Source organism: Aspergillus lentulus (genome assembly GCF_001445615.1).
Source record: "Aspergillus lentulus DNA, contig: Alt17, strain: IFM 54703, whole genome shotgun sequence".
NCBI lineage: Eukaryota > Fungi > Ascomycota > Eurotiomycetes > Eurotiales > Aspergillaceae > Aspergillus > Aspergillus lentulus.
The window spans coordinates 1,411,884-1,426,528 of NW_028322112.1; the positions used below are offsets into that span (position 1 = coordinate 1,411,884).

A 14,645-nucleotide genomic window follows, 5' to 3' on the forward strand; every position below is an offset into this window, starting at 1 on the left:
ATGGGTGGGAGTGAGATCCGCTGTCAGCCCCAAATGCGCCTCTAATATAGCGCCGAGCTCCATCCGGGTGGGGTGCCTCAACCTATTAACGGGCACTTTTAGCGCCGTTCCCCCCATCGTTCTGCTTAGTGGATCTTGAGCCCAGAAGTTTGAAACAGTATTGACGGATAGCTGAGTCAGTAGGTGGTGTCTACTGTAGAGCTTCTTCTCTTCTGTACTAAATCCATTCGTGATGGATGATCTAACGAGCGCCTTCAATTCAGGCAGCACCAGATCTGTGACATTGGACACACTATCCTACTGAGCAGAAAGCTACGGTCACCAAGGCCATTGTGTTTTAGTGAGCAGTCCCACCCTGAGGTCGCGTGACTTGGGTGAGTAGGACTAAGGAAGGTGAGCAAGCAGGGGTGACCCTTGCAAAATACCCTCGTGCTCCTGCGTGATTGGCAAGAGGCCAAGGCACCATTCATTCTTTGCGCTGGAACTAATTTCAGGTTGCTAATGAGCTATTAGATATAGCCAGTTTATTAGACTGAGAAATGAATTCTTATTAGTCAGTGAAGGGATGAGCTCCGAAACAAAAAAGAAAGATAAGGTATGAGAGAACTTGGGGAGTCTGCCTTATCACCGGGGTTCGCCCAGTCCCGCCACCGGACTATGTCTCCCCTCTGGGACCTTTGATCATTGCCAAAGCTGGTTATACTCCCAGCAGATCCGAATTGACAAATAACCCTCATCCTTTCGTAGGAGCAATGTCAGTTCAGGCAAACCAAATGGGGTCTTCAACCGCCCGTGCTCTTGTCAACCAAATTTCGAAACAACATGGCTACCTTGGGGAAGAAGTTCTCAGCCGGATGGATCCAGATATTCGGCGGGAGGTTGAAGAAGCATTGCTGAAGAAAGATGCGATGATAGGATCTTCAGTGATCACGTATGACCAGTTCCTCATAAATTCCAGCTGCTTTCTAACAGGTTTGTCAACCCCACAGTCTTGCGAAGAACGTATACAACAGCACCGCTCGCTTCGTCTTCGAACTTCTTCAGAACGCTGATGATAACTCATATAACGTTGCGAAATCAACGTCCACCGACCCATTTATTTCTTTTCGTGTCTACAACCGACGGATAGTTGTTGAGTGCAATGAAGACGGTTTTACCCACGAGAACTTGGTGGCTATTTGCAACGTTGGAAAGAGCTCCAAGACGGGTGCTCAAGGGTATATAGGAGAGAAGGGGATCGGGTTCAAATCTGTTTTCATGGTAGCTTGGAAAGTCCATATTCAGTCGCGCGATCTTTCCTTCTCGTTTCGCCATAATAGGGGAGACTCCGGGATGGGTATGATCTCTCCTGTTTGGGAGGAGAGTGAAGGAGTGTTACCCCATCCTCTGACACGGATTACCCTATTTCTTCATGAGGACGGGCCGACCGAGGACCTGGCTAGGCAACGGGAGACCACGCTTCAACAGTTTCGGGAGCTGAAGGCTGCTTTTTGCTGTTTATGAAGAACCTACGAAGAATCGAGGTCAAAATCTGCGACAGCCTTGATAAGGAGATTTCACAGACAACCTTCTCAATGCGGTGCGAGGACGAAGGTCGAGTCGCACTGAAGCAGGAAGTAGTGCAGAATGGGGAGCTGCGGGAATGCACCCAATACTTCCACACGACAAAGCTCACTGCATCGAACATACCGAGGAGCGAGAATCGACAATATACGGACGTAGAACTGTCGACGAAGGCATATTCTGAAACGAGTATCATTCTGGCATTCCCTTTGACACACGACTCCGTCCCTATCATCGAAAAACACGAAGTATTTGCTTTTCTGCCAATACGAAACATGGGCCTGCCGGTGAGTAGCCTGTCTTGCACTGGCATAGTTTCCTGACCACTTTCATAGTTCCTAATTCAAGCCGACTTTGTGACAGATGCAAGTAGGCAAGACATCGTCAGGTCATCCGCTCGCAATATCAAACTTCTTCCAGCCATTGCCCAGGCCTTTATTCAGGCTGTCAAACAGTTTTGCACTCACCCCAGCCTAGCTTACCAGTGGATGAGATATCTGCCTAATATTGAATGGGGCTCTCAGGACGGATTTTGGAAAGCATTGCCTGGCGAGATTCGCCGTCAGCTCCAACTAACTAGCACGATGTGGACTAGGAGTCACCGGAACATGCGTTGCATTGGAGACATGCGATTGGTTCCCAGCAGCATGTGTGATAAGCACGGAAAGCCATTGCTTCCAGACTTGGACACGGAACAGTATCTGTCTTCTCACTATGCACCGAAAGACTTGGATTCTTTGCGAGACTATGGCCTCCAGCTGATGAACAGGTACGAATTTCTCGACAGGCTTCGGCGAGATGTCAACAATGTTGGCTCTTCAATTATGCGAAATCCCGATACCAACGATGACTGGCATTCAGCTGTGGCGAAATACCTTATTAGAGTGTCGGGACCTAAGTACCCAAACACGACGGAGACGATGAAGAAGATTGAGCTCATTCCTTTATTGGGAGGGCTTTGGAGACGCCCTTCGGCCTTTGATAGATACCCTGTATATTTCACCCAGGCGCATGGACATGCCGTTCCAACTGACGGGATATTCGACTTGATTGCACCCAACGCAGAAATCAACCCATTTCGAAAACAGCTGTTTGCTCGCCTGGGTGTTCAGGAGGCTTCGGTACGCGACATTCGCCGTAAAATTATAGATCATGGCATGAGATTTGCTCCTGGACTTGAAATCTCCCGCTCTCATCTGCAGTTTCTTTATGTTACCGCGCATCTGGATCGGGAACATGACCAGACAATTACCTATTCTTTATTGAAACTCACGGACAACGCCTCTAGACTCAGGTCGTTGCCAGACGGGACATGGTACTTTCCTGGCGAGGGGCCATATACCCCCCAAGAGCTACTTGCTCAATTTGATCCTAAACCAATAATCCTTCATCCAGCCTATATTCGTGACTGTCCAGAGAAGCCGGAAGAGGAAACTCGCTCGTGGAAGACGTGGCTCGGCCAAATGTTCGGTATCCGTGACGTGATACCACTCACTTCCAATAAACAGTTGAGCGACGAATGCCTCTATTTGGCCAGATCTTGTCAAGAGAAATTCCTGCCGTTTCTCTTAAGGTACTGGCCGTTTGAAGGAGCATACATTGCGAACAATTCAGACCTTGCCAAGTCGTTGCTAAACATTGAGGTTCTGTGCGAGAACGGCAGGGCGTATCCGCTGGGTAAAACATACGTGCGCACTGCCCAGTTCGAATATGCTGACGGATTCTTACGGGAGGGCGAATTTTTCCCATGGCTTAAGCTTGACCATTTCTCTGAGGAGGCAGGATTCTCTGACATAGGGGTCCTCACAACAGCTTTGGGATTTGGGCGCCCAAAGTCCGACCTCGAGTTTTATCTGACTATTTTGCAGTTTGTTGCCGATGGGAACAGAGAAAAGAATAAAGTGTTGGACGCTTCTCGTATTTTCGATCTCTACAGTCGAATTGAGAACAGATACCAGGAGTCTGTAACTGTGGAAATTTCCCGTGAAACGATAGTGTATGTATTCTGCACGTTGTCAATTTGTGCCACTTCTAAATTGCACCACAGATCAGCATTTGAGGCGCAGCCCCTGATTTACGTGCCGGGATACGTTTCTGGGGATGCTAACTGGGCGTTCCCTGATGAATGCTTGTGGGATGCGCCTGGATATATGCAATCTTCATACCCTTTGAAGTCACGGTATCACGCTTGCACAAAGGGAAAATATGTCGGGGGCCTATTTCACAATATTTTAAAAATAAGGAACGCCGGGATTGACGACTTCCTACATGAGCTGTGCCAGAGGGGCCATCCAGACTCTATGGATTATGGCCTGGCGAAAGACTTGTATCAGGAGCTTGATAAGAGACGGCCAAGGATGGATGACGCGACCGTGAAGAAGATTCGGTAAGCTAATTGCAGTTCTAACATTGTTATCCGATTCATCTCATTTATGACATCAAGGGAGTATTTCGAAGAGGAGCAGCTCATATACTACGAGTCTGATGACAAGAAGACGTGGTACATACCATCCGAATGTTTGTGGTCGACCGTGACCGATATCAAGGGAATGATCGCACTAAATGATGCGTATGAAGACCTCGATGGATTTTTCACTGAGCTTATCGGTGTCCGGACCTTAACTCTCCAGATGGTTTATGATAAGCTCGTGGAACAAGGAAGCGGAAAATCGTCGGCGGAAGAAGTCAAACGAACAATTTGGCTACTCAATTCGTATATGCAGAACGAGAACGATCTTCCCAGCCCAAGCCAGGCTTTAAAGGCCAAGGTATTCCCAGTCAGATATCCAACTGGCAGCGTTGAACTGTGCAGCTCCGCCGTGGACTTCGCTATAGCAGACCGCAAGCACCTGTTAGATTTTTTTTCCAACAAAGCCAAATTTCTTGATTTCAACGTCAATGAGATAGCGCGCCTGGAGCCATTTCTCCAGTGGACCGGGCTGGACAGACGATATCTATCGTCTTTGATAAAGGAGATCTCCACGGTGCGGGGCGATTCACATAAGTCTTTGACTTCATCGGACCGCAACATTGCTCGAAAGGCTTACGGGTTGCTCCGGTACGTCGCTCTTACAGGGATAGGAAATGCACCAAGAAGCTAATCAATCTGCAGTATTGCTGTTCATTTCAGAAGTCCGCGGCTCAAAACTGGCGAGCAATCCTTTTATGAGATGTTGAGGAACATCGACATCCGCGAAACAGATGGAATCAGTTCCGAGTTACATCTTAACCAAGATGGAAAGGATATCATGGTGGAAATCAGGCAGAGCGAGCTCCACTTCCAGGAATATGAATCAGGGCTTACAATCTACGTACCACGCAATGAACAAGCGCAGTACTTATGCTTTCTGGACAGGATTCCCCGAGCTCTGATGGAATGGATCATGACTGAGCCGGCGACCGGTATCTGTGAGCCATTCAATGATAAGGCTCTAAACGTTGTATCAAAGGTGCTACAGGCAGAAACGAAGTACATCGGTATGACCCTTGACCGAGATGGTATCATGTCGGTTGAGACGCCAGATGATACGTCAGCTAACGAGGTCGCCGGCGATACGGAGGATGGCCTTACTGAACTGCATACTGAAAGACGTGACTCGATCGATGATGCTACCTCGACTGGGGCCTCCATTAGGTCAGCTCGCAGTGAATCATCTGTCACTTTAGCTGATGATTTTAACTCTGCCCCCTATGCTGGACTATCATCTCCTTCACGAGTATCGAGCCGGACACCATTTACTCCGCGCGAGACGCCCGGTGATGCAAGCTACTTTTCCCCGGGTCGCGGGCTACATGCTCAACCGATTGACACAGCCTATGTTACTCTTCTTCGCATTGTTGTTAATGGCGCCAGGACATCCACATTCCCAAGTAGAGGGTCTTTTAACATGACAGCCCTAACCGACTCTCTCGACCTTGGCAACGAGCCCTTCCAGCTGTGCGGGATCGATAAGCTATACCGGGATAAACTCATCGGTGCAGCAGGAGAACTATTCGTAAGTTGCTGAGTTTATCCAATACTACCGACGAATCTCCATAACAGCTCTATATAGGTCTTCGAAACACTATGTCGTCTAAGCCCGTCCCTACCCGGATTCTGCCGCGATAACTGGCAAAGCACCATTAGGAAATATGTCAACCTCCACGAGGACTACACCGACCTTGAGCCTTGGAATGGCCGTGAGACCGCTGATATCACCTACTCCGACGGTGAAGGGATTCTCACCGCCTTACTCATCGACAAGGGGTATTTAGATGCCACATGGACCGGAGCGAGACCATATTATTTTCTAGAGATCAAGACTACGACGTCCTCTTGGGATACCCCATTCTATATGAGCAGGTATCAGTATGAACGGGTGCGTTAGTCCAAAGTCTTTATTATAGAACTTACCAGCTGACTATAGTCGAGTAGATGCAAACCATGCGCCCTGTTGACACTGACCCTGACAATCAGGCATCTGTGTATGTGATATTTAGGGTGTATAATCTAGGCCGGGATTCAGTTGGGATGAAGGTATATGTTAATCCTGGGCTTATGGAGGCAAGGGGAGAGCTGGTGTTCATGACAGAGACGTGGTCCGTTGTTCCGGGATCAGTGTTAGGGGAGGCTATCTAGAAACAAAATTAGGGTCTGGAACCAATAGAGTCACCGTAGCAGATCACTTGAGATATTTCCACGAATTTCTACGATGGTCATCCGAGGGGTAAGCTTTGTTGTCACCTATAACTCACTCCAGAATAAGCAGTAGCTTAGAGCTTCTGATAGAGTATAGACTCATGCTCAGTATGCAATTACGTGTATTAGATGAACACCCCTTGGTTGGGTTTGTGCACACCCAGTTTTAGTCTTAGTATAGATTTAGTTAGGTTGTCCTGAAGACCTCATCATTATATACTGAGATCTTTGGTATCTTTGGTATCTCTGATATCTCTGGTACCTCCATGTATTCTAACTATATAACTATTATATACCTCTCTAATTAATAATAAAAATTATAAGACTAGCGCAGGTCATGAAAGCTCTAATAAGGTAACTTAGGCAAGTAAGTACTATACCTGATTGAGTACAATGACCAATAGATGGTCTTGTAAGCCAACCAGTGAGACTATTCATTGTTAACATCTCATTGATGTTCTCATTGGTCGAATCAATCGAGAAGTCCGTATTTGTATTCTATATGCGTCTATGATATTCGACAGCACATCATGCTCCTTGATATCCAGGCAAGCATGTCGGGGATCGGACAACGCTGACCGACGCCGTCGCACTGTCAACTGGGCGAATACGAAGTGCCAATAAGGTTCGGCCACCAATGCGTCCGGAGGTCGGACATTGCATAGACCGACATATTCGTATTCTATATCCCTTCCTGATGTTGATACTGATGTTGATGTGAATATAAATAGTCGAAGAGACATCGCCGGCATCATCATCATCATCATCATCATCATCATCATCTCACTCATCACACTCACCACACCCAAAAGTTGTATTCATATCTGTGCGCCACAAAATGTCCACACCAACCGTCATCGTCTTCGGCCCAACTGGCGGCGTCGGCTCCGCCGCTGCCCTCAGCGCGCATAAGCACAACGCAAAAGTCATCCTCGCCATGCGCGACACCACCAAGTCCATCCAGGGCCTCACTTCGGAGCAAGAAAGCACCGGCAACTTCGAGCGCGTGCAGGCCGACCTAGCCTCGCCCGAAAGCATCCACAACGCCGTAACAAAAACCGGTGCCAAGCACGCATTCATTTACCTCGCTTTTGGCACGGCGGATGCAATGCGCGCGAGCATCGAGGCGCTCAAGGGCGCTGGGATCGAGACGGTCGCGTTTCTAAGTACTATTAGCGTTAGCCTCCATGGCAATGCCGAAGACGTCCCGCCGAGTGACTTTATTGCGTTTACGCATGCGCAGGTGGAGGTGAATTTGCGAAATGTCTTTGGTGACAACTATGTGGCTATTCGGCCAGCGTTTTTCGCGACTAATTCATTATGGTGGAAGAGTGGCGCTCTCGAGGGAGAGGTGAAGCTGGCGTATCCCGAGGCCAGGTTGGATTTTATCGCGCCAGAGGATATTGGGAGTGTCGCTGCGACGTTTCTGGTGAAGGGGTTGCCAGCTGCTGAAGATGGGAGCAAGAGGAATTCTGTCGAGCTTGTTGGGCCGGAGAAGATGTCGATAAGGGAGGCAGTTGGTGTGATTGGCAGAGCCGTTGGCAAGGAAGTCAAGATCACCAAGATCGATGAGCAGGAGGCACTGCAGGACATGATCACGGCCCATGGGTTGCCGGCGCCGGTAGCGAAGACCATACTTGGCCAGCTCCGCAAGCAGGACGAATCTGGTGGGTTTTTCGGTTTACCAGAGGAGGCATCGGCAAATGTTCAAAGGTATACCGGGAGACCGTCATTGCGCTTCCATGAGTGGGTGGATCTGAACAAGGAAAAGTTCCTTGCTTGATTGAGAGTGAGCTGCATTCGGATTTTAGTTCTTGGTATTCTAGTTATCCTAATAACATTATGTACATGATTGACAGTTGATCAAGGAGACATTGGTTTATGACTCGAATAGAAGGCACATAGTGGGCTGACATTTCAAGGTCTCAAGTAATGCAATAGAGTGTACCATTAGAAGCATTTGTCCTGTAGGGCACTATGCCATACATGGTGCCATGCGCATGCGCGACTATGAACAATATCCTTTCCTTCAGGGGCGAGTAATCGGCGCTATATCCAGCCTTACTAAAGCTGAAAATCTTGCAGCTTTCGAATTTTTGCCAAGTTTGTCTAGAACTGACTAATCTAGCATTCTCTTTTCTTTTGCCTTCAAAGCATGTCGTCGAGACCTGGATAGCCGGGTAGCCGAATCAGAACATCTCTTCCATGTTTTCCAAGTTTGCAGCAGGAAGAATCTCCTTATGGCCGAGGAGACATTGAATATCGTAATGGATACTAATGATTTCAAAGCAACTCCTCCACCATGCACCCGTACGATTTGAGAAGTATCCCACGTGCCGCCCCGTTTTATCAACCGGGGCGCGACGCCATGGCTGCGGGTGGAAGTGTGCCGTCTTAGCCACCGACAGTCGACGAGTAGCATTGAGGATCGAGCTGGTGTGATTTGAGAATGAACGCAACAGACTTCGACAGAGTCCGCCAAGTCACGCGCCGAGATACCCAAAGTGGCGACACGGACAACTCCTGGAGACTGGCCAACTTTCCCAATCTCTTGGCTTTCAACAATATCCAGCAGCTCAGGAACGTGCTGAGGAATGCAATGTGATTTGCTGAGGGTTTCGTGGTTGTGGTCCGCCGAGAGATCGGAGGACCTTGGCGCCAAGTCCGCTCCCCCTACATGGAAGAAACCTGCTTCGGCGAATTCAAAGCAACCAGCGAATGGGAACCTGTTGTGATTTCACGTTCTATTCGTGATGAGTTGGGTAGCTTTGTCTCGGACGTATCCCGAAGCACACGAGCTGCCTTGGCGAGCAGTCCACAGATCTCCTACTTTCTGCCGAGCTCGATATATAGCGCCGCTCACTTCTCTGCGTTTGTAGTTTCCAGGTCATCCATCAATTTCCTTCTCAAACTCTACCAAGGCTGCTGTTGCAGCTTGACTTGAAGATGATCCCCGCCGCAACCGCCAAGTACGATTGGATCCTAGCCCTCACCTCCATCACCTTCGTCTTCAGTGCCTTTGGTAATGGAGCCAACGATGTGGCCAACTCGTACGCCACATCCGTCGCTGCTCGCACGCTGAGCATGTGGCAGGTCGGTATCCTGGCCGCGTGTACCGAGTTCATCGGTGCCGTTGCCCTTGGAGCCCGAGTTACCTCTACCATCAAGTCCGGCATCATTAGCATCGACCGGTTTGAAAACCAGCCAGGCCCTCTGATGCTGGCAATGGGCTGCGCTGAAATGGGCAACGCTGCCTGGCTGATGTTTGCAACCGGCATGGGCTGGCCTGTCTCTACTACTCAAACGATTGTCGGTGCTCTGGTCGGTGTTGGCTTTGCCGCTCAGGCACCTATCCACTGGGAATGGACCAAGGGCAGTGTCTCCCAGATTGCCGCCTCGTGGGGTATTGCCCCCGCCATTGCCGCCGGCTTCTCGGCCATCATCTTCGGCATTCTCAAATACTCTGTCCTCGAGCGCAAGGATCCCTTCAAGTGGGCCATGCGTCTCATCCCCGTCTACCTCGCCACGACAGGCGCCATCCTCGCCCTCTTCATCGTCGTCGAAGCCCCCACCGCCCCCTCCCTCGAGGAATTCGGTGCCGGCAAAGCCGTCGGCATCATCCTGGGCGTTTTCTTCGGCTGCCTCCTCATCGGCGTCGTCTTCTTCCTCCCCTACTTCCACCGCCGCCTCGTCAAGCAGGACGCCCGCGTCCGCTTCTACCACCTCCCTCTCGGCCCCTGGCTGCTCAAGGATACCTGCCCGCTCTACTTCCCGGGCAAAGGCGACAAATTCGTGACCAACTACTACGAAGACGCCTACGGCGAAGTCCTCGCCGGCAGGAAAGCCCACGCCCACGCTGACGAGAAACAACCCCAACAATCACAACCCACCGACGCCAAACTCCTCGAGTCCACCCAGGACATCGAACGCACTGCCGCCTCCGCACAGTCAACCCCCGAGCTCAAACCCCGCAAGAAACACCTCGGCCCCCACGAACGCTTCCTCCATCCCGTCGCCGACCTCCCCTGGACACATCCCCGGAAATGGCTCGGCTGGATAAAGTTCTGCCTCCTGCAGGGCGTCACCCGCGACGTGGTAACCCATGACTCCGCCCAGCTGCGCGATATCCACTCGCGCGCGCGCCGCTACGACGACCGCGTCGAGCACCTCTGGACATACTGCCAAGTCGTCTCTGCGATGATGATGTCGATTGCGCACGGGAGCAACGACGTTGCGAATGCGGTGGGGCCGTGGGCGGCTGTGTATGCGACGTACCAGGCCGGCGAGGTCGATACCGAGGCGCCGACGCCGGTGTGGTTCCTTGTTATTGCGGGGTTGCTGCTGGGTCTTGGGTTCTGGTTCTACGGGTATAATATTGTGCGGGCGTTGGGCAACAAGATCACGCAGATGTCGCCTACCAGAGGGTTTGCGACGGAGTTGGGGGCGGCGATTACGGTGTTGCTTGCGTCCAGGCTAGGGTTGCCTGTGTCGACGACGCAGTGTTTGACTGGTGCGGCTACGGGTGTGGCGCTGATGAATTATGATTTGGGAGCGGTGAATTGGAGGCAGCTTGGTTTTATCTTCAGTGGGTGGGTGTTGACGTTGCCTTCTGCTGGGTTGATTGGAGGGTTGTTGTGTTTGATGGCTTTGAATACGCCGCATTTTTAGGGGTGTGTGGTGGCAGGCATAGATTGTATATAAATGTTTCTCGTTCTAAGTCCTATATACCCTTGTAGTCAATTAAAAGTTCTGTATCAGAATGTTTTTCGAGTCACGCCCGCTCAAGAGAATGGAGCTTCCCGTATTGGTTGCTCTCTCCACCTGCCGGCACATTTTGCTCTAGCTCCTGGTCACTAGAACGGGTCACACCTCTAGTAGCAGGAATCATAAACCCGGTCCCGATGTATATGCACACGACAATATACTCCATCAGCGCCGTCATGACCACAAAAGCACCAATGTCTCCAGTCAGGTTACTCCATCTCTTATCGTCAGGATGATAGATCGACAGGAAAAGCCATGCGATCCGCACAACGATAAACGGAACAGCCAGACCCATACCCTTGAGTACCTACACAATATTAGCATCCCCACTGCCATATCCCAGAACTGGTACTGACCGTTTGACTTGCGCGAGACAAACTAGCATACTGTCTCCAGAAATTCCACTGGATAAGCACCAAGCCAGCCATAAAGACCGCAACAACAATATACCCGGCCTTGGTGAGCGTACGGCCCGTCTTCACTGAGTCCGCGTCCGTGTAATCGCCGGCCAGGGAGCCGCCTGCGATGATCAAGGCAATCCCAGCAATGAACAAGAATCGAGAGATGCTCATGGGCAGGTGAAGGCCCTTGTTGTTGTTTTTAAACTCGTAAACGATACTAAAAGAGTTAGATCATGCCTACTAAGCCTGCCTGTCTGGAATGCACATACATTATCCGCAGAAGACCAATAGTCGCTGCAATCAGGGGCAGCAGTCCGGCGTTGAGAAGGATCAACGCCGCGATGTAGAGACCGACGCTGGATGGGCTGTTCTCGTAGAGTATGGTGACAATAGCGCAGGCGATGCGGACTATCAATTATCAGCTCACTGTACATGTAGCAGCTGGAGCGAAGGCACTTACTCAAGCAGAAAACCTGGAGGATGATCCAGGCCTGCCGAGGCCGGCCATGTCGGTGGAAGAGAAGGACCGCGGCGGCTATTACAGCAGGTACATAGAAGACAATCTGCGCAATAGCGACCTTGGAATGATCTGTAAGCATTGTGTATGAAGGATATCGCTGAAATGAGAGTAGACAATGATGATGGACTGGAAGAATGGGTGATAGCTGGTGAATTGGAAATGCAGATCCAGGGGAGAGCACTCTACCTTTATAGTTGACGCGTTTCAGAAACCTCGTTCAGCCACCGTAGGCAGCCCATTTCCTCTTCAACCCAAATTTTCTTCAATATCCAATCGCCAGCACCTTTTCGTACACAGCTGAGACCAAGTCACGTGGCTCGCAGGTTTTGACTCAAACAGGCTTAGCGTGGTGGATGCATCTTATGCCTCAAAAAGCTTAGGGCTGACAAGATTCTTTCCTCGCTGTCCTGTTCAGCGGTGACTCCGCCCTCTGAGGCTGTGCCACTCAATAGATTGGTACCTTAGTGGCTTGGATATGCTCGAAGTTAGCATGCATCTGTGGTCTCCTCAGATGTATGACCACATGCGCAGCCCCTGCTGCATTTTCTGCGATGCGTTCATCAACCAGGCCAATTCTGCTTCGTCATTGTGTCGATACCGAATAGCCCATACTGTAATGATTATGGGTACTGTCGCGGCAAATATTCCCAAAAGTGACATATCTTCCTGCAGGCAGTACTCCAGGGACTGGCAGACGTTGCGGGCCATTTTCAAGTAGTTTTGTCCATCGTGCAGATTAGGGGAATCGCGCTCGGACAAGTTTTCTTCGTCATTTGTGGGACTAGGGTCGTGCTTCTCACTGGTCACTTCAACGATGGGGCCAGCGATGCCATGCACCCCCTGTAGCTCGATGACGTCGTACAGGTTGCTCAACGTAGCCCACACCATAGCCCTCGAGGCCCAATACAGCATCAACAATGTTGCAGTCTTGAGATCGGGAAATTCGTATATCACAGGAAACAGGCCTTGGTCCTGGGCCTTGTCTTTAAACGATGGTGAGAGAACAGGCCAGTACAACGGACCCTCTACCTGAAGCCGAAGGTCCTCGTAGATGTCTTGTAAAGCCTGGTCGATCCTCAGACATTCCTCCACAAGCCCGTATGTTGAATCCAGAATCTCCTTCCGGTGGAGAGACGACAACTGGTCATATCGCTGGAGAATGGACGGCATGCGAGCAAGACAATCCGCAATGTGGTCCGCCATTCGTTTCGGTCGCGAGGCCCACGGATCCCTGCACCAGGCAGGATCGCAAATAAAATTCGGCACGCGGTGGCCAATTGCGTGAAGGATCTTTACACTGTCAGTAATAGCTCTCTCGCAGAAGGGATGAAACGCACCCCCTGTAATCTCACGCCCACGAAAAGGTCATGCCCGATCCCATTTGTATGAGCATCCATCCCCCGCGCTTTTACCAGCGACAAGTAGCCCTTGCAGTGGCTTTGATACGCGTCCGCCCCGTTATCCGGACACTCCATGAGCTCATACAAGCTCAGAACCAAGCACGCCGCCAGCGTCTCATCTTCGCGTATCAGAGAGCCACTCCAGAGCGCTTTCTGCATCTCGCGCAAGGCCCTCGTATACGCCCTTAGACTCTGATGAACAAGTGCACTGTCGTTGAATCTCCGACCGATGGCCGCCGAGGAAATCGCCAAGGTCGAGAACTCCAGTGCCTTGGATCGGGCGGGGATGTCGGGGAGGAGAAAGAGCCACGGTCTGTACCAGCTGCGTGTGCGGAACCGCGAATGAGGAAGACAGCGCCCGATGAAGGCATCCAGGAGTTGCTGGCGAATATTGCAACTCATGATGATCTCATGTCCAGGGCCTTGGTCGAAGGAATTTGGATTGATCTTTGCGACATCCTGGCGGGTTGTGCGGGCGGATTCTTTGGCGTCTGGTTGAACCAGGACAAATACCTTGTCGCGCTGGTAGCCTGCGCATTGGCGGTTGGATTTGACGCATTGGCTGCAGCGGGGTCTCTCTTGTCCGCACTGAGTCGGTTAATCCCGTACTTTTTATCTGAATGGATTCGGCTTACCGCGATTTTACGCGCTCGACAGGTTCCGCAGCCTTGAGACTTTCCTCGTACGCCGCCCATTATGGAATCATTTGAGATGCGATGATCAAACGCAATGGATACGAAGATGAAATTGAGTTTGTTACGAGATGAGGCTGTAGCTGGTTGATCACGAGCTGATGAAAGCTAAGGACAAACAAGCAGCGCTTATCCCCGGGTGGAGTGAAACCCCGCCAATCAATCACAACACAGCCACCGGCCATGATAGACCCTGCCGTGACTCATGAAAATCAGGTGTTGGTTATCAGTACTTGGTCAATAGCAACAACGAAAATCCTAAGGGTTCCCCGTATGTACTACTACTGATCCAATTGCTATCTCATAACGCATTATCTGGGGGTGAGAGATTGCCAGCTGGGTCCCTTAAACAGCCCCGACTAGCCGACTGAAATATATATAATTACACCGGCTTGTGCCACACTTCATCCTGCGAGCGTACAGAAAATATGATACTCTCATTGCCAAATCACACTATATTATTTATGTGTACTTAATAACACCCTAGACCATCTTTCCATCATAAATAGACAATGCGAGCCTCAATTCTCGACGCTCTAGACTCCTGAATTGTGGGACCCGGCTGGAATCAGGCAACTATGGCTGCCTTGTGGGCCTTGTTGCCTAGGTACCATAATCTTATTCCTT

General features: G+C 50.5%; 5 protein-coding genes across 5 annotated transcripts; 3 read left to right on the forward strand and 2 right to left on the reverse strand.

Moving 5' to 3' along the window:
- Positions 1–773: 773 nt before the first annotated feature.
- Positions 774–6,181, forward strand: ALT_9472 (uncharacterized protein; the record flags this gene model as incomplete). Its single annotated transcript, XM_089600623.1, has 10 exons — positions 774–931; positions 990–1,336; positions 1,468–1,850; positions 1,899–2,684; positions 2,766–3,559; positions 3,611–3,949; positions 4,007–4,621; positions 4,676–5,558; positions 5,616–5,921; positions 5,978–6,181. The coding sequence occupies 10 exons, from the start codon at positions 774–776 to the stop codon at positions 6,179–6,181; spliced, it is 4,815 nt and encodes a 1,604-aa protein (XP_089455120.1).
- Positions 6,182–7,079: 898 nt separating this feature from the next.
- Positions 7,080–8,024, forward strand: ALT_9473 (NmrA-like family protein; the record flags this gene model as incomplete). Its single annotated transcript, XM_033559455.2, has 1 exon — positions 7,080–8,024. One exon carries the CDS (start codon positions 7,080–7,082, stop codon positions 8,022–8,024), a length of 945 nt encoding a protein of 314 aa, XP_033415346.2.
- A 1,163-nt stretch (positions 8,025–9,187) lies between these two features.
- On the forward strand, positions 9,188–10,909 carry ALT_9474 (inorganic phosphate transporter; the record flags this gene model as incomplete). Its single annotated transcript, XM_033559456.2, has 1 exon — positions 9,188–10,909. One exon carries the CDS (start codon positions 9,188–9,190, stop codon positions 10,907–10,909), a length of 1,722 nt encoding a protein of 573 aa, XP_033415347.2.
- A 103-nt stretch (positions 10,910–11,012) lies between these two features.
- ALT_9475 (uncharacterized protein) lies at positions 11,013–12,005 on the reverse strand (the record flags this gene model as incomplete). Its single annotated transcript, XM_033559457.2, has 4 exons — positions 11,013–11,312; positions 11,362–11,623; positions 11,676–11,814; positions 11,867–12,005. The coding sequence occupies 4 exons, from the start codon at positions 12,003–12,005 to the stop codon at positions 11,013–11,015; spliced, it is 840 nt and encodes a 279-aa protein (XP_033415348.2).
- Positions 12,006–12,433: 428 nt separating this feature from the next.
- Positions 12,434–14,021, reverse strand: ALT_9476 (Zn(II)2Cys6 transcription factor domain-containing protein; the record flags this gene model as incomplete). Its single annotated transcript, XM_033559458.2, has 3 exons — positions 12,434–13,216; positions 13,264–13,914; positions 13,962–14,021. The coding sequence occupies 3 exons, from the start codon at positions 14,019–14,021 to the stop codon at positions 12,434–12,436; spliced, it is 1,494 nt and encodes a 497-aa protein (XP_033415349.2).
- Positions 14,022–14,645: the final 624 nt, after the last annotated feature.